At 42.6% G+C, this 27,297-nt stretch overlaps 1 protein-coding gene across 2 annotated transcripts; it reads left to right on the top strand.

Annotated features, from left to right (window-relative positions):
- Positions 1–945: 945 nt before the first annotated feature.
- Positions 946–25,271, top strand: MXD1 (MAX dimerization protein 1). 2 transcript variants are annotated; one of them, XR_544003.2, is made up of 7 exons: positions 946–1,996; positions 2,735–2,834; positions 7,541–7,570; positions 20,381–20,495; positions 22,273–22,432; positions 22,702–22,945; positions 24,398–25,271. XR_544003.2 is itself a non-coding variant. In XM_008514848.2 (6 exons), the coding sequence occupies exons 1-6, from the start codon at positions 1,924–1,926 to the stop codon at positions 22,887–22,889; spliced, it is 666 nt and encodes a 221-aa protein (XP_008513070.2). In that variant the 5' UTR covers positions 1,350–1,923; the 3' UTR covers positions 22,890–25,271. The 2 variants fall into 2 exon arrangements, 1 of the variants encoding a protein (XP_008513070.2); XM_008514848.2 differs by having other exon boundaries at positions 1,350–1,996; positions 22,702–25,271.
- The last annotated feature ends 2,026 nt before the right edge of the window (positions 25,272–27,297 follow it).

Below are 27,297 nucleotides of genomic sequence, written 5' to 3'. Positions count from 1 at the left end.
TTCTACTTATTAATTCTATTGAGTTTTCTTAATTTTAATGATTTGTCAACTATTAAAAAGGACACGTTTAAAAATTTCCCATTATGTACGTTTTTCTTTCTTTTTCCCTTGTGTTTGAGTGTCGGTGTTTTGTGACTCAATCTGGAAATCCATTTCTTAACTGTCTTGTTTTTTAGCACAACTAGCAGTGGGACATTGGTAGCACGGGCTGGGCGTGAGACACATCTAGTTTCAGTTTCCATCTCTTGTGGAATGGATGGCCATTTAGCTTCTCTGGGCCTCAGTTTCCTCATGAGCAAAATGTAATAACCTACCTAATGGGGTTATATTCAGGATTAGAGATAATATAAGTAAATTACCAGATTAAGCTATTATTGTCATATATTGTCAACAATAAACTTTAAAAAAATCTTTGTGAAATATGTTCGAGCTTTATTCATTTCTATATTCAGGACTCTCAATTTACCAAGACACTTGTTACTACTTTTTAAAATGGAGATGTCAACGTATTAACAATGTAACTTGGATGTCGAGATAGCTTTCATCTCAAAAATCTTGATAGGCTTAGGGAACAATCCTTAAACTTTTTAGTTCTATATACATTTATATTGGTACCACCCCCCACACAAACACCATTTAAAGACGTCTTGAAAAGGAAGTATTTCTTTGAATGTTTTCATTTAAAACGAGAAGAAGACAAGACTCTGAAAGAGATTTGTGTCAAAGAATCTCGGGATTCAACGTCATTCTGTCGGTACAGGAGGTTTCCAAGCTTTTAAAACCCACTCTCGTGAGAAAGTAACTGTGCCAGCACTCGGGGGAGGGACGGGAGTGCCTTTGGCGAGCTCAGTGCTCTATACAGCCGCCCGATTCTAGCGCTTTCTGAGGAGAGAAAACGCTGGGCGGCGAGCGTTTAATACGAGCCAGGCTTTTCCCTCAAGCCCCACAGCCACGTGGCGCCCGCTGGCTGCCGGCGCCGCTCTCCCTTCAGGGGGATTCGCGGCGGGGCCCTCAGCCACCCGGTTCCCGGGAAGCCTGGAGCCGCGGCCGCCAGACCCAGGGCTCCGGCCTCGAGCCCGAGCGGGGCAGAGCGCTCAGGCGACGCTCGGGGCCAGCCTTCCACTCGAGAGACTCCCGGCAGCTCCCGGAACTTTTCCCCGGAGACAGGTCCCGGCAACAGGTCCACGCCGGGTGAAGCCGGGCTCCGCGGCGGCCGGAGAATCAGCGCCGCCCGGCACCCGGGTCTGCCCTCCCAGCCAATGCCAAGGTCCGGGGAGGAGGAGTGGCCACCAGCCACTCAGGGCTCGCCGGGCCTGCAGAAAGGTGACGTCATCGTACTGGGAGGTTTCAGAAGGCTCCACCAATGGGAGGCAGGCGAAGTGGCTCGCTTTCTGTAGCTCTTGACCAATACTAACAAAGTCAAAGTGGGCCTGGTTGTCTGTATAGAACCAATGGAAAACAGGGAGGGAGCAAGAGGCGGAGTTGCGAATCCTGTCACCAATTGGAAAGAGGGGGTGGAGCCCGGACCTTGTCAAGCGTGGCCAACGAGTGAGAGGAGCGGACCCTGGGGGCGGGGTCGTGATGCCCTCCCCCAATCGGACAAGGCCAGGGGCGGGGCATTCTTTAAAGTGCCCAATGAGGAACGCAGCCGGAGCGGGCCTGTCAAGAGAAGGGGCTGGGGGCGGGGGGATGGTGAGTCGGGGATAAACACTCCGCGGCGGTGGCGGCGGCTGCTCTTCTCCGGATCTGTCACGGTGTCGGCGGTGGCCAGCTCACCGGCCCCCTTCCCTTCCCGCGAGCGTGGTCTCCAGAGAGGCTCTCTCAAGCGAGCTCCGCGGGGTCCACAGCGGGGCGCAGGTGTCCGGCGGCGGCGAACCTGTGGGCAGTGGGGGTTGGTCCCGTGGCTCCGGCCCCCGGTGCAGAATGGCGACGGCGGTTCGGATGAACATCCAGATGCTGCTGGAGGCGGCCGACTACCTGGAGCGGCGGGAGAGAGGTGCACGGGGACGGGAGAGGTCCGCCCCGAGCCGGGGCCGGAGGCTCTGAGGGACCGGCCGCGGGTCCGGGCGCCTAGCCGCTCCGGGGGTAGTTGGAGACGCGGAGAGCGCGACCGCGAGCGCTCCCAACCCCTCCAGCTCTCCCCACGCGCGGTCCGAAGGGAGGCCGCCGCTGCCTCGAAGGCAATGAATGGGGGTGGAGAAGGGGCCGCTGCGCCCCGGGGTCCCGAGCACCGCCCCTCCCCACCCCGTCGCGGTGGGATGCCCGGGGCCCCCTCAGCCAGGCCCTTGGTTTACCTCATCGGGGCTCGTCCCGGCGGCCCCCAGCTGGGCCGGGCGCCCCGTCTCCCAGCCGGAGGAGCAGCGCCTCCCCTGCCCACCCCTCACCCCCCAGCCCCCGGTGTTTGCCCCGCACCTTCGCCTGAGGCTGGTCCCACTTAACACACACCAACCTGCTGGACGTCGCCAGTGGGAAACCCGGGCTCCGTGAGCTCGGCGACTTGCTGTGTCTTTCTCAACAATGAGCAGCTGGAGTGCTCCTTACACCTGCTCCGAACTGACGGCATTCACACAATTAAAAAAACAATCATTGTTCTGAGAATTCCGCCTTGCTCCGTTTAATTGTTTCCACAATATTCGCTTAAGGAAAAATAAATTTTAAAAAGGAAATACTGTGGCGGGGAGAGAGTATTGAATGCTCTGGGCTCATTCATTAACTGGATCCTCCGGTTTTCTAGAAGCTGAACATGGTTATGCCTCCATGTTACCATACAATAACAAGGACAGAGATGCCTTAAAACGGAGGAACAAATCCAAGAAGAACAACAGCAGTAGCAGGTAATTTGGTAAATATTTCTCTTTCTCTTTTAGATGCTCCTGCAGATGACACAAACTGCAGGGTGGAAGTTGCCCGTTGTGATTATAACCCTGTAAATTAAGTGGCGATCAGGATTGAGTCTTGCACACATGGTCTTAAGCCATTGGAGGAAGCAGCCCTTCCCTCTGGGTTGAGGGGGGGACTGAAGAGAAAAGAGAAATGGAAATGTTTTACATTTCTTTATGAACTTTTTTTTCAATTTAATTTTGTTTTTCTTCCCTTTTGGAACAAAAATCTGAAAATTTCAAGTGAGATTAGCAACAGTGACAATATTTTGCCTTCAGAAATTGCAGATTCAGGGCAAGTTTTCTATAATTGCGAATACTGGACATTATCCATTTCTGTTACTTTTCATAGTGAAGATTTCATAAACATGTTAAAGTATCTGACTTGGCATAGGTGTAGAATTTCCTATTTGACATGAGGTTAAAACCTGCCTCTTTGGTGATGGAGGAACATATGGTATTAAAATATTAATCTGCCACAACCCTATTATGTTCACCTTTTAGTTCTTTAAATCCGTGAATCTCACTGGGAAGTGTTTGGTTAATGGTCAGTGAAATCCCATATTAAAGCCCTGAACATAGTTCCTGGTACATATGAGTACTCCATTAATGCGATTGCCCCATTTTCCCCATCTTTGCCCTTAAAATACGTTAGCTAGGAAATCTGTTTTATTAGATCCATTCAATTATACCTTTCATCCCAGTTAATTAAAATCATTGATATTTTCATCACTGATTTAGAATCCTTACCCCTTTCCTATCCTCATGAATAGCTCTCTGCAAGTAACTGTATCTGGTTAGCCTCTGTGGCATAATACAGACCACTACAAGCCAGAAGCTTCCCACTTAAACCTAAAACTCACATGTTCTGGCTGCCTCTTCTGTCCTTGATTCACCCTCTTGTCCTTAGTGCTGGTAGAACCACAGGATGTGAGCCGCACGCAAGTGCTGAGCTCTTGAATAGGAAGGCACGGGAAGGATGAACCTGGTAATTAATTACCTCGTGGTTTTTCCTTTCCCGCCCTTCTTTAGCATTACCTGAAAGTGGCAGCCAGTAGATGTGTGCATGGGTACTAAGGGCCTTTAAGAAGGATGTTAATACTGACTTGTATTATGCAATGGTATAAAATAATTTAGCTCTGTTACAGTTTGTTACACTATTAATTTTTTAAATGTTGTTTGGAAGAACTTTGAAGCCTTTTGGGTTATTTTTCTGGAAAAGTTTTCTTCCCTTTTGGAATAAAAGTATTTTGGGTTTTTTGTCGCTTTTACTCTTGTCCACTCATGATTTGAAAGGAATTGTCCATATTAATAGTCAAGGCTTAATCCTTAGCGCTTTATTTTTCCTGAAGTTTCACAAGGAAAGTTGTGGAGTGGATGTTCATTAGTAGGGAGAGGAAAAGAAGGGGTATTGTTGAAGAGAAGTAGCTTGGTCCCAAAAGGTGATTAGGAAAGAAAAATAATGATCGTTGAGAATTTCAAACCAAGAAACAGATTCTTTCTCCTCTCTTTAATATCCAGGATTATAACTGAAAAATGGCTGCAACTCCTAATTTTGGGAAAAGTTCTATTACTTCTGTTAATGAGTTTGGTTTGCTTTCCATGGTTAGAGACAGGAGACTATCACACTTGCCCATATTCTTGACTAATATGGGTTAGCCTGATATCGTCAGTGGTGCAAGGATCTCTGAGAGACCATGATTAAACCTGGAGATGGCACGAAGCAAACAAGTGAAGCAAGAGCGGGCTGTTTTGTTTAAATGTGATCACTTCCTTCCTGACATGTTTGGAATGACCCATCCCTGCGCAGTGAGACATCTCCCCAGAGAGTGCAGTTTGACACCTAGATTTGAATCAGACTTATATCTAAGGCCATGTATGGCCAGGATTTTGAACTGAAGTAAGGGCCATGGAGAGATGACTGCTGGTTTGGGTAACCACTGGATAACATTTATTCTTGTTAATTCGGGTTGAAACGCTGTGCTCTTTGCTTGTAGAGTCAGTACTGTACTTTTCCTTGGACGGTAAAAAGATTTAGCCAGATATCAAACTTCTTGGGAACTAAAAATGCAAATAGTAAGTTTCTCTGGTTGCTTGTTTAAAAAAAAAACAACAAAAACAAATGAAATTATGAGTATTGATTATTTTGGAGTCATCCAGGGAACTACTGGAATACAGGGAGATGGAATCTTTTTTTCTTTCCTGCTGATTTTTGAAATCAGTTACTGATTATTTATAATTGAAATCCAGAGTTTTTAAAAGTATGTTTTGTTAAATTGGTAAAGCAGACTTTGGCACTCCTTGAAAGAGGAAGTTCAGGACCTGCCACTCAGTTCTTTTATGAGACAGTGGCTATATAGCTGACCTGACATGGGGAGTCTTTTTGAACCCAAGGACTTTTCCTATTCTCAGATACTCGGTAGTTTGGCTTAGTTGTCTTTTTGTCAGTTATCTTTTTAATGGGTGACATTCGACCTTTATCAGTGATTCCAGAATTATCAAATCTTGTCAGTAATCACATAGAAAGTAATTTTGACGCAAGATGTCTACGTATTCCTATAATGCTTTAATTAAAAATATAAATGTTTACCCATCAACAGAATTGGCAAGCAATCTCTGAACTGGTCATTTTTTGAAAGGCCTGCTTTTCATTAAAGACAAACTCAGTTTCAGTAAACCAAATGCACTTCAAATGCCGTAGCCATTAGGTATAAGTCTCCTTGTAAAAATCACCATGTGTTCAACACTCTTAAGCAATCAAATAAGATCTGTAGTTTCTAAAACTCTGTTCAAAGTTTGGAAGGAGTTGTGCCTCTTATGGAATTTGTTAAACAGTTTTTGTTGGGGATTCAGAATATTTTTATATGTATCTTCAAAGAATCCAGAAATTTTGGGTAAGGGTACCCTGTGTGCTGTTATTTTCTATAATCAGAGACCATGTTCTTTTCAAATATCCACCCTCCCCTATGCCACCACCTTCCAAGGATGGTCCCTGTCTGTGGTTAAATGGGGGAATCTTGACCAGCTGTTGTCGTATACTTTCGTCCATTCAAAAAATCTGTGAGACTTTGAACTTGTTATTCCCTGTTAAAACTAAAATGCCACGCGCTTTAAAGCCAAAGGTTTGTGGTTGCAGGCCAGATTCTTGTTAACCATGATATCCTGCTCGCCATTGCAGGAAGTAAACCTTCAGAAAAATGTAACTGAAGAATGCTGAGGGATAACCAAGTAAATCGATTTAAAGCTTGTAAATTAACCAGTTTTAAAAGGTTCACATATCCTTTATCTAGAAAACAAATATTCTAAAACTTAAAATATCGTCATTATTGTTTTTCCTCGTGAATAAAAATTGGTATCTCAAGAGCCTTGTGGAAGAGAAGTTTTAGTGCTGTGTTGGAAATTTTTCAGGAATATTCCCCGCCACATACACACTCTCACCCACCCCAGTCTCTGGTGTGAATGAACTTGGTGGCGGTACCCCCTCACCCCCCACCTAAAGGAGTAACTGAGCATTCACGGAAGTAGTGTTCTTCCATGATTACTGTGAGAATTTATCTCCTAGGCCCAGTAAGCTTTCCATTATGGCCCCACAGAATTCATGACCTGAGCCAGGTGATAGTCTCCTGTACTGGTTAGATTCCAGAGACTTTCCATAAGAAAGGTCAAGATTCAGCTCCTTTATAATGCTGGGAGGTTCCTCAAGTTTATTTTATAACTTGTTAGGGAGGAGTTGTGTGAGGAAGACACTGAAGTGACCACATAGACTGACTTCTTGTGACTTCTGTGGAAACCTGTCCATAAATTCTTAGACCCGACCTTATGTTCAAGGTCAGCTATAAACGTGCTAATAATATGATTTCACATCCACTACAGCTTTCATCCAAGGCTCTCTAATCACTTTTACAGTTGCTGCCTCATTGCTCTATGCTTGTTCAGTAGATAATTGGCAATAATTTTTATTCCCATTTTACAGAGGGGTTAACCAAGGACGGAATAGTAAAGAATTTCATTTCTTCCACAGGGCTAGTCAGTGTCAAGGCTGGACTTCAGATTTCACCCTCAGTGCTGCCTTAACCAGTCTGTCAGCTTTCTGTTGGGCTGAGTTTTAGAAGCCCCTTCCTGAAATCATTTGGTAGCTCTTCAACAGTTACTTCAGGGAGTAGAGAGATTGAGGGAAGAGAGGTTACTTTTATTCATTTAAAACTATCCTATAGTCAAACAACTTAGCATAAAATTTTGGTGTATACTACGCACAGAGAAAACTACAGGGCTGGGGTAGGGGTGCCACCTGCACTGTTCTACCCTCAGCCTGAAGGAAGCTGGTGGGATTATATAACCCTAATCCACATCGGATTGTGCAGCTGTTTTTCTCTCTGTAGAAATAGACCCTTTTTCCTTTCTTAAAATGGATTACTTTTCCACTAGGGAATGCATGCCTCTTAGTTTGTCACTTCTTAAACTCTGTTTTAGATATTTTTTTTCGTTTCTCTAACTCCCCAAAGCAACTAATTTCTTTAGTAGAGCCCAGGGAGTTTTTCTCCCTTTCCCTGTCTTCTGCTACCAACTTTGGAGAGAAAGAAGTTAAAATAATTGTGTAGGTGTTGAAGTAGTCCTTTAAGACAAGAATAATCTTACTCTTTTCTTATTGTTTCCTCTTTCAGATCAACTCACAATGAAATGGAGAAGAATAGGTGAGTTGGGGATTTTTGGGAGATGGGGGAGTTTTGATGCATTCTCTATTCATTGAGTTGAGACCTGGTTGCTCTTCTTGACTCCTCCCACAAGTAGCACCTGAGTTAAGAGTTCGCTCAGGGCCGTCTAAGCAGCACTGCCCGTAAATCACTTAGGTAGGTGAAGGGCTCCCCAGTTCCAAAGACCACACCCCAACTCTCACCCCTGCAGTCTGCTCCTCCTGAGGAATACCTTTCTGTGTGACTGTTCCACAGGCCAAAGCATTTTAGGTCATGGACATTGTTTCCACAAGTAGTGTTTTTAAAAAATTACATGCTACTGAATATAATTGGCAGTGCTGTCTTAAGTCTTGTACACACACAGATATATACACATACATACCTATGTGTGTTTATAGTTTACTTGTGAATAAAGATTCTCAAAATTCAGGTAAATATGTACATAGGAGAAATTGGAGATGGTGGCCCAGTAGAGGAGGCCTGCACCTCACTGGGCTCCATCTCGCCGTCAGCCTGAGTTGATCTCTCTCACCTGGATTACCTCTTGCTGCTTACTTAAATCTTTGCTTTCCAAATCAAGTTTTCCCATCCTTCTGTGGTGTAGCCTAATGGTTCTCAACTCTGGTTGGATATTAGGATTGCTTGCAAAGCCTTTAATGTTTTAAAAAATATTTTTATAAGGGCCAGGCCCGTGGCCGAGTGGTTAAGTTCACGTGCTCTGCTTCAGCGGCCCAGGGTTTTGCTGGTTCAGATCCTGGGCACGGACCTAGCACTGCTCATCAAACCATGCTGAGCGTCCCACATAGGAGAACTAGAAGGACATACAACTAGAAAATATACAACTATGTACTGGGGGGCTTTGGGGAGAAGAAGAAGAAAAAAAAAAGAAGAGGGGCCGGCCAGGTGGTGCAGCAGTTAAGTTCACACCTTCCGCTTTTCGGTGGCCTGGGGTTCACCGGCTCGGATCCTGGGTGCAGACATGGCACCTCTTGGCAAAAGCCATGCTGTGGTAGGCGTCCCACGTCTAAAGAAGAGGAAGATGGGCATGGACGTTAGCTCAGGGCCGGTCTTCCTCAGCAAAACGAGGAGGATTGGCAGTTAGTTAGCTCAGGGCTAATCTTCCTCAAAAAAAAAAAAAGAAAAAAAGAAGATTGGCAACAGATGTTAGCCCAGGCCCACTCTTAAAAATATATATTTTTAATGTTAAATATATTATACACATATATTTGGGGAAAGAGAACACATTTTTATTTCTGCTGATTTTATTTTAAAAATTTTATAGAATTTTTCAAATATGCAAAAGTAGACTGAATAATGTAATCAACTCACACGTGTCCATCACGCAGCGTGAACAATTATCAACATTTTGCCAATCTTGTATAATCAAAACCACCCCTCTCCACGGAGTATTTTAAAGCAAATCTGCTTCTATCTCTAGTAAAGACTTTTTTTAGAAAAACATAACCACTTGCTTTTACCATGCTGAAAAAAATTAATGATAATTCTTTGTGGAGCTTTAAAAAAACAACAAAAAATCCAATGCCCAGACCTCACCCCTAGCAATTCTGATTTAATTGGTTTGGGTTGAGACTCTGCACTAGTATTGTTTTAAAAGCTCCCCAGGTGATTCTCATGTGCAGCAGGGCTGAGAACCATTGAACAAGCCTCATTCTGGTCTCTGAGCTCCCATCAATTTGAAATACAGGCTACCCATCCAGATTGAGTGGCTTTCTCGGTGCCCTGCATGAACAAGATGATGATGTGTAATGATGGCTCAGTAAATACATGTGGTTATTTCATGTAAACCCCCTTTGAAGAGGAAGCCTAACAGTGAAAGGACAGACCAGACCCTTACTAGGAAGGAAAATATTGGAGCAAGGCAAACATTTAGCATTACTCCACTGTGAAATATCGTGTGTGCGCACGTGTATGTGTGTATGTGTGTTTGTGTGTAGGGGGTTGAGTGTGCCTCACTGCACATGTGCTTCTCCCCATCCCTCCCTCTTCCCTTTTAATCTCTCCATGAATGTGACCATATTCTAAGTCAGAGCTTCCTTTACACTTAGGGATTTACATACCACGAACTGGAAACTCAAAACTCTTTCTTCTGAAGGTAGAAAGGTAGTCAGGTGTGGTTTCTCTTTCTCATCTTTAGATTCTTTCCCATTTTTCTGCCTTTGGGGTGAACTGGGTAAACTGGGACTGTTTCTGCTGAAAAGTCTTCTAACTCTCCTTCTCCCTTCTAATATTTTACTTAGGCATGTATTTTTCTTCCTATTAAAATTTCATCCCTTCAAGTAGGGGCTCGTAGGCTTACTGCAGCTTTGTGCCTTTCCCGTCTGCAAGAATGCCACAGAATGTCAGTTTTATCATTTATTTTAGCAGTTCAGGGATGTTTTCTGCCTGCAGTACCCCAAGAACTTGTGCCCAGTACTTGGTATCAATGAGTTCACACTAGAGTATTAAGTTAGATGGCTCCCATTCTAGAGAAACGTAGTTTGTCTAATTGAGAAAGACGCAAAGACAGTTTCAGTTAATTCACTAAGCGCTAAGATGGTATGCACAGGAGGCTATGGAGGCAAAGATTCTGGAAAACTGGATTGGAAGTTGCTACTGGGCAAGCTGCTTATCATTCAGACTGCCTCTGTATGACCAGTCAACTTCTGCTCATTGAAGGGTTAGTTATCTAGTTTCCTTACTGCCCTTTCTTTTTTAGAATTTGGTCTTTTAAAGTCTTGATAATTCTTTCTCTAGTCTAAAGCGTGTGAACAGAAGAGAAGGAAGGAAGGAGTCAAGTTTACTTAATTTAACCAAGCATTGGTTGCTGTAGCTCCGGAGGGGAGGTTAAAGTTGTCGGACTCTTCTCCCTTCTTGCCGTGGATGCTTAAGATTTTAGTCTTTTGAGGTCAGTTGAACAGCTGCTCTTGTAGTCCCCCTCGTTTTGGTAGCTGAATCCTATAAAAGAACATCGCTTTGCTAAATGCTAATACACATTAGCCATTTTTTACCCTAAAACATCACATAATAAGATTGGTATGGCTCTCAAAAAACAAAAAAAAGCAACTTAGGAGAACAGCTTCTAATGATGGGAATGTTTTTCTCTTTGATATTGCAGAGTTGATTATACTTGGGTTAGCTTTTTTACACAGAAACCTTTTCTGTGGCACTTTAGAGATTCTGAATAATTGGTGTTCATCAGGACTCCACTATGAGGATTTTGTACTCAACACTACCATTTTAATAATCTTGGCATCGGTGGGAAGATAAAAGGAAAGACTTCTAGAATGGCAGAGATGGGAGGAGGTGGTGGTGGCGGTATTTTCCATTCAACAGACAGGCCTCAGTGGGGCACCATCGATGCCATGTGCGAGGTGCTGGGAATACGGAGCCCGACGGAGACCAAGCCCCTGCGTGGAAGGCTCAGTGTAGTGTCACTCTAGATATTAGAGTCTGTTACTCAGCCTGTGCTTCTCTGCATTTTAGCTAATTTTGTGGGTCTAGCCTCCTGAGGAAACACCCTTGGTGAGTGTGTGGTATTTCTTTTTTAGAAACTAATCTTGTAGAAAATTTTGAGAAATATAGAAAGTCATACTAAAAATTAGATCATCCATAATTCTAGCAGCCGGAGGAAACCAGCGGAACTTTGAAATGTATCTTTCCAGTTGTTTTTGGAAAATAACTTTTAAAATATAGTTTAGTGTAGAAAATTGGAAAGTTCAGACACAAAGAATATAAACATCACCTAGAATAGAACTTGCAGTGGTAACAACAGCTGACACTCCTGCTAAGTTCTGTATCTGTCTAGACTTTTGTGCATACTTTTTTTTAATCAACATGGGATCATATAGTAAATAATCTCAATCTTTTCAAGGTATGTTATGAACATTTTCCAGCGTCGCCAAATCTCCTTTTCTAGCATTACTTTTGGTGAACGCCCAGTATTACATCATATGGATGTGCCATAACTCATCTAACCAGTCCTCCATTTTAGATTCTTTCCAGCATTTTGCTAATATAAACAAGCCTTCCTTAAACTACTTTGTAGATAAATCTCTGTCAAACATCGTAATTATTTCCTTAGGGTAAATTTATAGTGTGGAATTAATGGTATCCACATTGTTAGGGTTTTTGATGTTGACTGCTGGATTGCCCATCAGGCAGGTTAGAGGCCATGTTTTCCTTATACCTTTACAAGTTGATTTTATAATTAAGACCTTTATGAATTTGATAAGTAAAAAACAAAAACACGCAGACAACTTGTTTTAATTTGCATTTCTTTTATTTCTAGCACAGATGAACAATTTTCAAATCTTTGCCAGTGTGTGTGTGTGTTTGAATTGCCCATTATATAATAACCTTTGCCCAATTTTTTCAGTTTATCTTTTTCTTTATTTTGAAAAGATTCTATAATATAAAGGATATGTATGAAAGAAATTACCCCTTTGTGTATCGCAGAATTGTCCCATTTGTCATTTACCTTTACAGAATCAATCTTCTCTCACTGTTTGAAGTTGCTTGCCTCCATTGTATTCTAAATTCTTGTTTATGGCTAAGTCTGTTTCTAGACTTATTCTTCCATTCCGCTGATCCATCTGCTCCTCCTGTGCCATATACATTGTTTTAATCATTGAGGTTTTATTGTACATTTCAGGATCTGGTAAAGCAAATCTTTGCTCTTCCCTCTTCCTCTCTTTTTTATTTTACCATGTTCTTAGCCATTTTCACCAGTTTATTTTTCCTGATGAATTTTATAATCAACCCATCAATTCCCTATACCCAAAATTCTTTTGGGATTTTCAAAATCAAAATTAAATAATTCCACTATAAGTTAACCTTAAAAAGTTCATGTTTAAGTATTAGATCTTGTTTTCCAGGATTTATAGTGTGTCTTCATTTATTCACATCTCTTTTCTGTCTCTAAGTAAAGTTTTGTAGTGTTTCCATGTAGGTTTTGCACTTTTCTTGTAAACAGTATTTCTGGGTTTATATATTTTTTAATTGCTATTGATTTCCCATTTAATTACTAATTAATTATTGTTGGGGAATAGGAAATCTTTTCATCTTTTGTCATTATGTGCCATTTATTGATAAGTCTGCTGTTTCCTTCTCTTAGCTGGGAATTCCTCTGGTTTGAATGCCTTTCAATAAGCCCTTCAGCAAATGGAGATTGAATGAGTGCATATAAGCTGCTGCCAGTGGGTCAGGTGTCAGGTGCTAGAATGGACTCTTTTTCAAAAGAAGGCTCTGGCATCTCCTTTGATAGTAGACACTCATTTTTCTGGAATGGTACGTATGCAGGCCTTGCTGGAATTAGGCAGCTGGTCTAGAAGATTACCTCTGCCAGAGTCTTCTGACCCCATGACAAAAGATTTTTGCGTGTGCTCTGGGAGGAGGACTCAGCAGCTTGATCTAAGCTGTTATTTTCGTTTGGTCAAACAGTGTGTTAGTGGCATCTGGTCTGGCATGAGAAACCATTCCAGTCAGGTCTCTTCTGGCAGGCTATTCAAATTGATTAAAGGTCCCTATAGTTGTTTCTTTTGGGTTTTGGCTTTTCAAATGGCCAAGCTCCTTATATGGGAAGGGGCCTGACTTTGGCCCTGGGTCTGAGTTGTGGTATGCATTGCACCACTCTTACTGCTTCTGAACTCCCTTGACCACACTCAGATTTCACTCTAGGATGTTGTAACAAATCCACGTTGCTTTGTTGCCACATGGGGCTAAGGGCCCAGCCTTGTTATTACAAAAGAGAGGGATATAGGTATCAGTGTGCAAATCTTGTCTATGGTGATGATGTAGAGGAGCTCTCAGATTTGTACCGCTAGAATCCATCTTTCCTGGACTGTACCTCTTGGGTAGATGGCATCTGCACTTGTAGGAACTTGGGCAAGAGACATATGCTGGTTATTCAACCAATTTCCAGTCCCCTACCTGGAGTATAGGGGGCACTCCCTGACTTTTTTGTCATAGACATTAGTAGTCAAAGAGTGAGATAGAGCTAGCAAGTACTACTAATAATATATATTTTGTGTTTTTTAAAATTGGGCTCTAAAAGGAAATATTAATGTGGTATACTTATGTATTTCACACTTTTAATGGAGAAGTGATTTTATAACTTCAAAATGTAACCACCATGAATTGCTATTTTTGCATTGTTCACTGAATGCTATGTTCCCATTCAGCTAGCATATATAACTACCTTTGTATTTTTTACAAAGATTACTATCACAATTATGAGAAATCTTCAAAACCTTCCAAGGTTCCAATTAAGTTGGTAATAATGATGCTTTTGGAAATTGTTTATAAAGGGATCATTTTAGAAAAGGGAGTACTTTTTTTCTCAAAGCATGACTTATAGTCTTCACCTGGATTTTTTTGTGTAACCCTGTAAGGCTTTGTTCTCAACCCAAAATCTGGAGGTTAGGATCTCTTGTGACCTGTAATAACTTTTAGGGAATAATTTTTGACTCCTTAAGAAGATTTATTTGTCCTTACTCTATACTAAATAACCTTTTTTTCTCACTATACAGCTCATACAAACCCACATCTGAAATTATTTTTGTTCAATCTCCAATTATCCTATAGGATTTGTGAAGCTATTTAATTGGCTAAGTCTGTCCACAGAAAGGTAGGAGATAAAATGCTGAGACCTTAGAGTTAATAGGTTATTGTTTATGTAGCTCTTTTTTTCTCCTTTACTAATAATCTTAGGCTCAGTTTTAATGAAAACTAGTACTCAATGAGGTACAGTGATTCATGTTTAAGTAGGACGTTTCTCAAAGAAAAAGACATGAATTACCAAAGATGTCAGAGTCTTCTCTTGGGTCAGCATCTGCAGATGCGTTGTTTCTAGGCTCCAATGGTTAACATGAAATAGAAGACTTGGTCTCTTCCATTGTTTGATGATGAAAGAAAACAGAACAGTTAGATACATAGGAGGTCTGTAGCACATAAAGGAATGTGATGTATTTGGAAAGAAAAAACGGCTTATGATAGGCTATGAAAGCTTGAAAATCTTCACGGAGAAGTTAAGTCAAACAAGATGTAGATTAGGGAAAAGAAAGAATATGTTTGGTACAGGGCAAAGGGGAGCGCATTCTAGAACTTTCTGTGGGAGCTGATATTTGTCATGGTCTGAAAGTAGCTCAGATAAATAATTCTGCAATAATTTGTTTACATGTTTGATCACTCCAGCTAAATTTTGAGTACCTCCAAGGCAGGGACTTAGTCTTGCTCAACATTATGTCCCCAGCACCTAGGAAGGTAGCAGTGCATAGTAATCCTTTGAGAAATGCTGCTGGAGTAAATGAATACAAGAGCCACGTGTACGTTCAAAATTTCTGCTGTGAACTTACTTATCTGCCCTCTTCATTGGCTCCAGGCTGTGTGCTCTGACCTTGTAATTCTTTTATATGTCGTGTACTTTACTGTGAAAGTCTCCAGGAGAGAGTTCAGTTACCCCTTCAGTAAAGAGGAGTAAACTCTGATAACAATGTGTCCCCCACAACACAGACACATAGGCATGCACGCGCAGGTGCACTCACACCTGATTTAACACCATTCCTGGTCTTGACTACCCCCAAGCCAGGGAGCACATCGGGGTAACAGAGTAAATTCAGGAGCACTATCTTCAGATGGCACAGTCTGCCTATAGCCTTACTCTTTTTTGCTGCATCTTTTCCCCAGTTTACACATCTGCCAGCCTGGGAAAGAGACATGGATAGACTCAAGAAACCTTGAGACTGGAGGCAGAAATAAAAAGAGAAGCCTTCAGGATTGTCTGAGAGTGCGCTGGTTAGCCCAGGTACCTTCTCTCAGTGCCAAAGCTCTGATAGGAGGTGGTGCCTCAGACAGCCCCGAGTCCCCTTCAGGAATGACTTCCTGCACTGGCATATTTAGTTTTCCATCATTCGTAGCTGACAGGAGTTAAGGAAGACTAACAACAGAACTATATCTGAATATATTTTATATTTAAATATTTAATATATTTGGAGTTTATTTTGATGTTAACCTCCCTACTCCCCTGCCATTTTCTGAATAAGCCATTCTTCCCTCAAGGATTTGCAGTGTTATCTCCACTATATGCTGGATTCTTATCTATTCTTAGCTCTGTTTCTGGGAATTTTTGCTTCTGTTCACTTGATTTGTCTGTCTATTCTTATATTAGTATATATTGTTTTTAATTATTGAAGCTTTGTAATACAATTTATTATCTGGTACAGCACATTCCTCTTCATTATTCTTCTTTTTCAAAACTTTTGGCAGTCTCTCACACATTTATTCTTCTAGATGATGTTTAGATTAATTTTCCATCATCAACAAATACTGTTTGGATTTTTCTCTTGGAATTATGTTAAATTTGTAGGCAAGCTTGGGTAACATTGACATTTTTACTTTGAGGGTTCATATCTAGGAATGTGCTACTTTTCCCCATTTATTCAGATTTTCTTATGTCTCTCAACAAAGTTTTATAGTTTTTCTTTCCAGAGATCCTTTGAAACTGTTTTAAGTTTGTTCCTAAATATGCTATGCTTTCTTCCTGCTATTGTATGTGAGATATTTTAGGTTCTCTAGATATGGACAGCACATCCAGAGGTGTGCTTGGATTTCCAAGGTCAATACATATTTGCCGCTATTTTTATTTCCCTTTGGCTAGTGCAGTAGAGAGGTAGGAGGCAGGCCCGGGTGCGCTTCAGAGGCGCCCCTCCTACCCCCACCTCTACATGATGTGAGTGGCCACAAAGGAATCTGTCCTTTTGCATGCATTAGCTTTATATATAAAATCCTTGCTAATTTTTTAAACGTAAAAAATGGTAGCTTTAGCATTAGCAAGATCTGTGTTTCAATAGAAAATGGGTTAGATTTTCCATTAAATCTTTTAATGATAAAAGATAACCACTTTCTTTAAGGAAAAGTTCAGTGAATTGGATTTTACCAGATAGCCTGTATCTACCCAGTGAGACACCTTGAGTTCCCTGTTGATTTTAAAAGGAATATTATAGTGCTGTAATAATCTGTGTCTGTTCCTGGTAATTACCCATCTACAGACGAAGGTAGGATTGAATAATAACTGCTCCCATAGATGGAGCGCTCCATGTCAGACTCTGGCCAGGGGCTTCCATACCTTGTCTCAGTTAATACAACAGCCCCCTCCGGTGTTGTCATCCTTCCTCTATGCTGAGGACACTGATGCTACATGGAGTAAAGTAATTTGCTCAAGGTCACACAGGGAGTAAGCAGCAAAGCTAGAATCCCAGACCTTCACTCTGAATCACTAACACTATTTGGTTGTATAGTGACTGACAGATTCAGAATATAAAAATAATTAAAAACAAAAATAAATAAAATTTGAGATACTTAAAACTTACTGAAGAGACTGTAGTTTGTACCTAATTTCGTTATCACTGGTTATAAGCCACACTTGATTCTGAGCATACTGACTACAGCTCAGATCACAGATTGGTTTCTTTATGCTACTGTAGACCAAAGATATATCAGTCCATCCAGAATAATGAAAGCGCTGTTTCTGAAGAGTCAGCAGGTGAAGTTTGTCAAAGTTCATGACCTAGGTACAAAGCAGTTAGATCAGCGCAAAAAGAAGAGACAGTCAGGGGCACGAGGGAACCAGGATTTGGCACAACGCTTTTCTGCTGGGGGTGGGGAGCTGGGAGGCAGCTCTTGGCAACAGGAGGACTGTCTGAAGAAGATGTGATGGGAGGAGATTCAAGGAGGGGTCAGGTGAAGGTATTGAGTGGCTTCCTGTTGAGGATATGTGGCAAAAGCCCTGCTAGTTCCTCAAAGGGGAGTTAGACCTGGTTCAAATGTCACTAGGCCCCTCCTAGAGGAAGAGAGCCCTGGCCAGGGGAATAGTTAGGACTGAGGAGGGAGAGCTGAGACAAGAGCTTGACTGCATCTTTCAGATCTGGGTGCTCCATGCGTGCGCTGGGCTGGCTGAAGGATTCTAGATCCCAGGGTAGGGAGCGTATGTGGCTCAGGGTCGAGGGTCCTCTGTGGGAGCTATTATAGAGGGGTCTGTTTGCTTTTTCACCTGGTTCAGGAATCGAATTTCACTACTCTGTGATGGCACTGAGCCTGCTTCACATACCTCATCCCTCCGCGGTAGTTGGCCCAGACACCAGCCTGGGGATGTGTCTGCAGGCAGGTGGCAGGTGGGTAGCCATCAGGCTGGAGCAGTGAGGCACTGGAGAAAGCCAAGGCCGCACTGCCAAAGACAAGTTGACTTTGGATCTCTGCAAAAATCCAGAAAGTGCTCTGGTCCTATTTTCATAGAACTAGGCCAGAAAACGCTGAATGAACATGTATTATCCTGAGCTCAAATTAGTCAAATTGCTTATTTCTAGTTTCACAACTGGGAATGTTCTTTGGGAACTCACATTTGGGTAGTGAAAATTGTATTTGCTGGGCTGGACTCCTTGTGTAACTAGAAATGACGATGCATGGAAAGATGATATTATTCTATTTTTATCTGTAGACAAACTTCCTAAAAAATGTACATACTCATATCTGTAGATAAACCCACATCGTAAAAGGACTAATATGACACTGTTCTGAATCATGCAGTCTTTGCAAATAACAAGCAAGCTGAAAAGTCTACTTCTAATTTTTGAATTTTTTTCTAATTTGAAAATTAATCTATAAACTTTATAGTGAGAAATAAGTTGGATAACTGTTTAAGTGACTAATTATACTTTTTCATGGTGTTTCTAATAACGTGAGCTATTTTCATGGCTCTCTTTGAAGAGTATTATCATCCAAGGTGAACAAGTACATTTTACACACACAGCTTCTGCTTTTTTTCCCCTCATGCAGGAGTGAGAGGAGGAAAACTCTAGCATGAGTCTTGCTTGTGGCCATTCCACCTGGACAGGTTTTCAGAGCAAGAGAAGTCTTATAAAATAGTAGGGCATTTGTCCCGTTAAGTCTTCCCAGCTCAGGAGTGAGTGCTTGCTCCTCGAGTTTGTCAAGGCTAGAGAGCCCTTGGAGAGTCTAGGGCAACTCTGTCAAGAGCCAGCTGAGAAAGGAGGCTCAGGAGGATGTCTAATGCACCACTTGTTAGATCTGCCTTGGGGCAACATCCTGAAGTCTTGAGATGAACGGTGTGAATTGACTTCCTCGGTCAATAGCATGCATATTGACGTGTCTTGGAGTTTTCCGAAGCAGTTTTCTTCTTTTGGTCTGCATTCCGAACTTTTGCTTTTAAGAGGGGGACAAAAAGGGCGAACTAAGCTTTAAGGTAGGCTCCCAGGAGCTCTGCTCCAGGTCGTTGTTTGTGGACAGTGGCCCCCAGGACCCTGAGCACTGCTGAAGGTATAGAGATGGACTCTGTCTTCAAGAAACTTAAGTCTAGTTGGATAGATGACAGAATCCATTCAGCAAACATTTATTAAGCATGCGGGAGGGGCAGACACTGGGAACACAGCCCTGATTAAGCTGCAGCCCCAGCTTTCTAAGGAGTTCACAATGAATGGTTAAGTAACAAATACCAAACAATTCAGGCAGAACAGTGGACTTCCCAGTGAGTAGTATAAAGAAAAAGTATTCAGAAAATGAGGAGTCACCACAGGCTAGAGGGACCTGCAAAGGCTTTAAGGAGGTGGTGGGCTGAAGCAAAAACTGAATCTTGGCCATTTCTCACATTCATGGAATCTGCTAGGTTCTAGAAGAAGGCCCAAACCAAGGTTTCAATTAAGTGTAATCAATTGCCGAAATTTTACGGACTCCTGCGCTTCTGGTCACTCTGTGGCTAGAGGCGCTCTCTTCCGTGGGCCCCTGCAGCTTCTGCCTCACCCAGCCTTCCTCCCTTCCCCACTCCGTCCCATTCGCCATTCCGCCATGCTCCAAGACCTCCCTGTGGTTCTCTCCAGCTGCCCAGCATGCTTGTTGGTATAGCAATACCAATGATGGACTTTTTCCTTATGTTGAAAAACTGTATCTAATTTTCTGAATAGCAGTAGTTTACCTGGTTGAAAAACCAAAAGTAAAACAAATTATTCAGTAAAAACTACCCCCCTTGCCTTGTCCCTATTCCCTGACTTCTCTCTACCCAGCCACTGTTCACTAGTTTCTTATGTATCATTCCAGACTTTATGGCGGTACAGGAAACCGTGAATATAGATAATTATTTTTACCCAAAGATAGCATATTGTATGCATGGTTTGATATCTTGCTTTTCTTTACTTAACAATATACTTTCCTAATAGACGTAGAGCACATTCTCGTTCTTTTTTCATAGCTGTGTAGTCCCTCACTATGTGGATATACCATAATTTATTTAACCAATTCCCTACTGATGGTCCCTACTTGGGTTGTTTCAATCTTGGCCATTACAAATAAAGCTGTAGTGAATAACCATACGTGTATGTCATTCACATTTGTAAATACTATATACAGCAACAATATAGGCTAGCGATTTAGTGGTCCTGAGTGTTGAAAGAGAAGTATTGGGTTAAAAGGATTCTCACCCTGGCATGTCATTATTTTCTGAATTTGGATGTTCTGTGGGTCACATCATAACCCAGAAACCTGGAGATAACTTGATAAATGTGCCTAATAGAGATTAGTCCCTACCCCGACACCTGTAGAGACAACTTTAGAAAACTCTGGATTTTGCTTCTCCTTGATTTTCACCAGGGTTGTCTAATTTCAAAAGATATTTATTTGACCAGAGGTCATTGGTGGCATTTGCTATCACTGGGCCTGGGCAACTTCACACTCTTCTAGAACTTGCTCTTCCAGGGTGCCTTCTGGCCCACTGTGAAATTCTCAAATGCTGCTCTGATCTTGTTTTTGTAGACGGGCCCATCTCCGCTTGTGCCTGGAGAAGCTGAAGGGGCTGGTGCCACTTGGACCTGAATCAAGTCGACACACTACACTGAGTTTATTAACAAAAGCCAAATTGCACATAAAGGTAAGTGTATCCTTGGGATACCTTCTATCTTTATTTGTCCAGTAAGAGTTTGTCTGTTATGAGGGACAGTAAATGTATGCCTCCACGACAGTCCTCGCCTGTGAACTCCTCCATCCTGCCTCGTGAATGAATCACGGGTACCCCAAACTCAACATGTCCAGAATCCAACGAAGTATTGCTCACCCATATGCACCAGAAGTTAAATGGTCCATCCAGCTGTCCATCTGACTGTACAAGCCAGAAACCCAGGCTCAGCCTTGATAACTCTTGCTCCTTAGCTATCTGTGTCTAAGTCTTCTCCAAGACCTGAATATTTCACAGCCTGGTCTACTTCCATTTCGCCTCACCATTGTCTGCTGCAGTAAAGTCCTCAGAGGCCTCCCTGTATTCCTCTGGCCTCCCTCCAAGCTAATCTCCATGCTTCCCAAGAACAATCCTTCTAAAGCTCAAATCAGTGTGTCACCCTGTTTAAAATTCTTCTGTGGCTCAGGACATACCCTGTCACCAGGTCTGCCCCAGGCTCTGCCTGAACTGGCCCTCACCTGCCTATATAGCAGCATCTTGTGCCATACGCTCCTTTCTGCTCCAGCCCTTCTTTCAGTTCCTTGAACTTGTCATGCTCTCTTACCACAGGGCCTTTGTACGTGCTGCTCCCTCTATTTGGTATGCTGTCCCCTCCCTTCTTCACCCAGTTAACTTCTTGTCATCCTTCAGATCTCAGCACAGGTATCACTAACTCAGGGAAACTTTCCCGACTTGGTCACCTCCTTTCTGGGACTAGTGATCCTGTTATTGGGTATCTCTCTGTCAGCACTTGTCACAGTTAACATCTGACCATGGTTTGCATGACTATTTGGTTGTCTCCATCATTAGAATGTACACTCCACCAGGAAGGGGACTGGATATTTGTGCTCACCTCGTATCCCCAGCACCTCCCAGAGGGTCTGAAACAGAGTTGGCACTCAGTATGTAGCTTGAATAGCAAAGGGTAAGGGAGTTGTATTCAAACTCTGGGAGCCGCAGCCAGGATCACTGTCGAGCATGTTTAGATCGTCATGATTGGACAAATATCACTTGAATTATGGTTAGTAGCCCGCGTACATGACAATTCTGGGGGGAAAAGTACCTCTGTTTACAGCAAAATAACCACAATTAAACAGTCTTAATTATCTGAAGAATATGAGAAGCTAGAGGACAGATTTGTAAAAACAAATGGTCTATGGAAATGTATTTTCTAAGCTCTTATGTTGGACAATTTGGAATCGAGACTTCAAAAGGGACTATTTCCTGCTAACAGAAGTTAATTGAGATTTCGCATGACACAAAAAAGTGCTCATGTTTTTGGGATGTGTACTTGGATAAACATCCGTTTAAATGGAAGTGAGTTTCTTAAGCTACCGTCACATGCAATGCTCTTGTTCAGAGAAATTAGGAGCTCAGGGCACCGCCGCAGACAGGGGAGACCAGGTTTGGCTGCTGCCTGCAGTCTTTTCAACATCAAAATTGAGGAGTACCAGGATGCTAGAGTGTCAGAGTTCACCCCCAGAATCCCTGTGACGGTTCAGGTACCCACAGTATTGTCAATGCTGAAGAAGTTAGGTGAAGATAGGAGTCACTGCCCGGTCAATGTCCTGTCTCTGCAAGAAGCTAAATGAGTGACACACCAAATGGCTTCTGAGGAAGATTGGGTATTCCACTGCTAGACAGGAGGATGCAGGGTCATTGCCAATTTTGAAATCTTCCTGTGGGCTCCAACAACTGCCTCTTTGACTTGCAGAAACTTGAAGATTGTGACAGAAAAGCCATTCACCAAATAGACCAGCTTCAGCGAGAGCAGCGACACCTGAAGAGGCAGCTGGAGAAGCTGGGCATCGAGAGGATACGGATGGACAGCATTGGCTCCACAGTCTCCTCAGAGCGCTCAGACTCTGACAGGGGTGAGCCCTGTCCCTGCCTCCTCGGCCACCCTCCCGCTTCCCCCACCCTCCCTTGCCCTCTCCCATCTGCCAGCGGCAGAGAAGGAGCTAAGAACCTGCTCGTGATTTAGAGAAGCTGGGTAGTGTGACCTCCAGTACTAGCTCCCTCTTTCCTTTTAACAGTTAGGCACCAGCATCCGAAGAAGGGCTCGACTGGAGCCACTTTGATTCAGCCTGAGTTTTCTGAAGAATGCCTTCACCCATGTCTCTCTCTCTTGTCCTCCCCACAGAAGAAATTGATGTGGACGTTGAAAGCACAGACTATCTCACGGGGGAGCTGGACTGGAGCAGCAGCAGTGTGAGTGATTCTGATGAGCGGGCAAGCATGCAGAGCCTCGGCAGTGACGAGGGCTACTCCAGCTCCAGCATCAAGAGAATAAAGCTCCAGGACAATCACAAGACGCGTCTTGGTCTATAAGAGAGAGTGGTCCCTTCGCGGCCTCCCGGATGGTTCTCCCTGTTGGATCGGATTAGGTAGTGTATTGGACCCGCCCACAACTCCCTTGCACGTAAACTTCAGTGTACCACCTTCACCAAAATCAGCTTTGTAAAAGTTCCCAAGGAAGTGCTTAGGATTGTGGGTTTCTGATTGCATCCACTAGCTTCTCTTTCTCCATAAAAATTTGTCTCTGAGAGACTGTACATTCCAATCAATTTGAAACACCCAAGAATTCTTAGACTGAATAAGCAACTTTCACATCTCAGCAATTTCCCCTTTTATTTCCTGTCCCCGTGTAGTCTACCAGACCTTTCTTAATGTTTTCTGGCTTACTGTGTTATTTGCCTAGCAGAAATGTACAAATGTGTCTTGTGCTTAGGAAACTGAAGGAAACAAACTTTTCAAGTTGAGATCCTGATCTCAGCGCTCCAAAGTAAGCTTCGAAAGCAGCATTTGAGAGCACTTAACCATGGACCTCACCCTGTGAGAAGTCAGGAATACCTCCAGAAAACACCCCCACACCCCCCCCACACCCCGCGCTAAGTCCCCTGAGCCTCGCGGGGATGGGAGCAGTATTCTCACTTTAAGATGGACAGCTTGACACCTTGATAGCATGTCTTTGGGGTTGCACATCTTATCAAAGTTCCAACCTTGTTTGTTCTCACAAACAAAACGGTACAATCTCTTTTTGTGCAACGTTCTTGGGACCGCGCTGTGTACTGCTCCCCCAAGGCACACTTTCCCCTGGAAGTTTGTTATGCTACTTGTCTCTGGAACATTTTTTTTTCCTACCTCAGAGATGAATGAGATCTCCATTTCCCACTTAACACGAAGTGATTATGCCTCTCTTTTTTTTTTTTTTCTCCGAATAAGTGACATTTGGTCCAGTTCTAATCTATTTTCCTATTTAACTCTCAGCAATAACTGAGCTTTGGCACTAGCTGAGCTAGTGTCCATCTTCAGTGAAAGGAAAAGTCCACATTGCTACTCTCTCTGTTGCAGGTGAACAGGAGGGGATGGTACAATGGTGCTGGAATCCCTCTCCTTAGTGTTTTTGGACACACCCAGAAACTTCTTTACGGAGGCTTTTGGGTTGACAGTGGAAAAGGCTGATTTCTTTTTGGTTATGATTTCTCCCTTAAGTGGTCTCCCACTGTGTAGCATTTTTATTTAAGCTAAAACAGAGCACATGTATATAACACACATTAAATCTATAAATACTATTTATTCATTTTATATAAACTAATGTAATGGAAAATAAATTCTTATGACTTTGTGCTTTTTATAGATGTTCTAGAAACTTTGTATGTAGGTATCTACAAAATTGGTTCACTCCCCTTAATATTTTTGCATTCATATTTTTGAGGTCTTGATGTTTTCAGCCTCCAGCGAATCTTTTTCATTGAATTTGAACCATTTGTAAAAATCTGTGACGCTGAAACAGAGTATGTGTCACAAAGTGATGAGAACATTCCTAAAATCCACAGACGCACTGCAACCTTAAGGGCTCAGCGGCTGAACCAGTAGCGGGCGGCCACCGCGTGCTCCCCCTGGCCTGCGGTCTCTAGCACGCCACAGCCTCGCAACTCCTCCAGCGCCTCCACCTTCCACACAACCAACGTAAAGTTCTAAGGCACTCCACATGGGAGCTCCTTCCATGCATGAAGAGCAGTCTAACAAAGCGAGATTACTTTTGTGGGTTTTTTCTTTTTAATGATTCTTTAATGTATTAAAAAAGTTTCAGTTGGAAGTAGTGGATTCCTAAATGATTCCAAAGTCATCTGTAATTCCTTCTGTTTTTGTTTTGTTCTGTTTTTTTTTTTTTCATTTCAGCTTTGGGTAGGGGGAGGGGCAGGTGACACAAAGGATTTTTTTTCTTGTTGGAATCTTTTCCAATTACCAGCTGAAGATTTGCACTGAAATACAACTTGTATGCCTTTTGCATTTTTAAAGCCTGCTTCCTGAATTTAAGCAGAGTGATAGTGTTCAAAGAGCCAGCTCAGCCTGTAACACGTTTGAATAGATATATCTGCACTTTGAGGTCCCTTTCGAATGCCATTCGCTAGACCTCACAAGCATTTTGTGTAATTGCTCCGTTCAAGCGCCTCACGAGTCCATGATGCTGGATGCTGTACGGCATCGAAACTCAAGACTTTGGGAAAAGCTTGTGGGCTTGCATTGGGGGAGGGAAGGGAACAAAATTTGTGTATTTGTTTGTTTAATTTAGAAATAAGGCATCTGAGAGATGTCATTATTTTCTGTGTTTTAATTGTTGTGCCTTTGAGTTAAACTGCATTTTTGTCTTTTGGTTGAAATATGAACTGTACTGTCCCAATATAAAACAGTCATTATTTGACCTTTGCACTGTTTGTCTGGTCCTTTTCAATTTGATTGCATATATAAATGTGGAACTTGATAGATCTCTATATTTTTACTGCACTTGTGATAAACTGGCACCAGGGTGAGACGTTGCTTTCACAGTTCGAGGTAGACGAATCAGCATGCCAGGCAGGGCTGGCTCTAACCAAAACTGTAAGCTTCAGGACCAGCAAACTCAGCCCAAGGCAGCTACTCCCCTTCCCCGTGGCTGATCGGCAGCCCTGATTCGCCAATCTGTCCTCTCATTCACTGAGCCACCAGCGTGACTGTTAAGAGCTATACAGTCTTTTTGGTTGTTTTGGTTTTTTTAAGCAAAATGAAAAACCTTTCTATTAGGGTTGTTGGGGGGAGGGGATGGGCAAAGATATAAACCCCAGCCTTTAAGACTTTGACAATTGTACGTAACTATAGATGTGTATAAATATAGGCACATGCATATTTTTATGTGAAAGTTGATTTTAAAAAACTAAGGAGATCTAAACTACACTCTTCTTGATACCATTGCAATGCAAATAGGGAAAGAAGAGTATGTGGTCCAGTTTCCTGTAGTGAGAAAATATATATGTGTGCTTCTGTTAACATCCCAGAAAACGTGGCTTTCCATGCCTGTTGGCTTAGAACAGCAGGCCAAGCTCCCAGGGTGTCTGTGCTTTGGTTTTCTTTTCTAAGCAGAGATCTTGAATCCTTCAAGGTGCTGAGAGCGACTGCTGCCTCCTTTCTCTAGTCACAGACCTAGTGCTAGATAGTGATTCAAAGAGCATCACATTTGAGCGGGACCTAGATTCTTCTCCCTTATCAACCCAAAACTAAAATAATTTCAGTGTCAGTTCAGACTTGAGCGTTAAGTAGGCCCTGAGCCTGCAGTCAGCCACGTGAGTGGGTTTGGTTTTTTTAAGGTGGGCATTTTCCTTTAACCTCAACTTTTTTCAGAAGAAACAAGGGTCCTTACCTGGGTTTCCTGTGGGCTTCTCTTCTCCATCCCTAAGTGGCCAAGAGCAAATCCTGAGGTGTGAAAAAAACAAAAGTGTAAATGGGGCAGGATTGTGATGTTCAAAACAACTGTCTAGCAATATCTTGGGTCTCGCTAATGGATTTTGTGGGCTTTGTTCTTCTTGCCTCTCCCCCATCCTTTAGAGAGAAAACTTATTTTTGAAAAGTATATATATACACACATTATTATTTAGGTTTTTATACCATCCTATACTGGCAAGAATACAACTTTCATTGTGCTTTATAATCTGATTATTCCCCCAGATCTCAGTCTTTTCTTTCTTCTTAACTTGTTTCCCCGAGTTTCTCTGTCTTCCCCCTCTACATGCCCCGTGTGAACACCAGGAAGTCCAGGCTGCAAGGAGTTTCCTGCCTGTCAATCTCTTCTTTTTCTGTCTAACTCTTGGATGCAGTATGTTTAGGTAGCTGGCTACTCCCGATTTTAAAAATCCTTCCTAGGAGAAGATGACCCAAAGACCCTTTTAGATGAGGTGGTTTTTCTCATTCTGCATGATCAGATCTCTGTAGACTGTGATATGTTTTGTTTTCGAAATACCTGGGGGGGGGGGTGCGATATGTGATTTATCATGAGTTCATTAATATTTATTACATGGATGATTTTCTTATACCATATCTTTCTGAAAGAAGAAATAATTGCCTGGCACTGCTAGGGTCAGCTACTGAACGGCTGAAGAAATTGAGTATCTTTGTCTTCTCTCAAAAGCATAAAATGAGAATTAGGCACCCAATGTTAAGACTTATCCACATTTTTACTTTTGATTTCTTATTCTCTCTGGGGGTAGGGGGTAGAGGGAGCGTTCTTCATTTTAGCTTCTACCTGAGAACCAAACTTGCCTTTACCCCTTGTCCCTGGAATTGGTGCTCTGGGAATATCACCGTTAACCACCAATGTTGGGGGCCATCGTCCTTGTGGTAAACACAGCCGAAAGAGGGAGCAGCAGATGAGAGAGTATGAAATTCTGTTTCCAGATGTTTATTTCTTTATGTAAATATGACG

Source organism: Equus przewalskii, chromosome 14 (genome assembly GCF_037783145.1).
Source record: "Equus przewalskii isolate Varuska chromosome 14, EquPr2, whole genome shotgun sequence".
In the NCBI taxonomy this organism is placed as follows: domain Eukaryota; kingdom Metazoa; phylum Chordata; class Mammalia; order Perissodactyla; family Equidae; genus Equus; species Equus przewalskii.
Note: the sequence above shows the minus strand (reverse complement) of the source record. Positions and strands in the feature narration are given on the sequence as shown.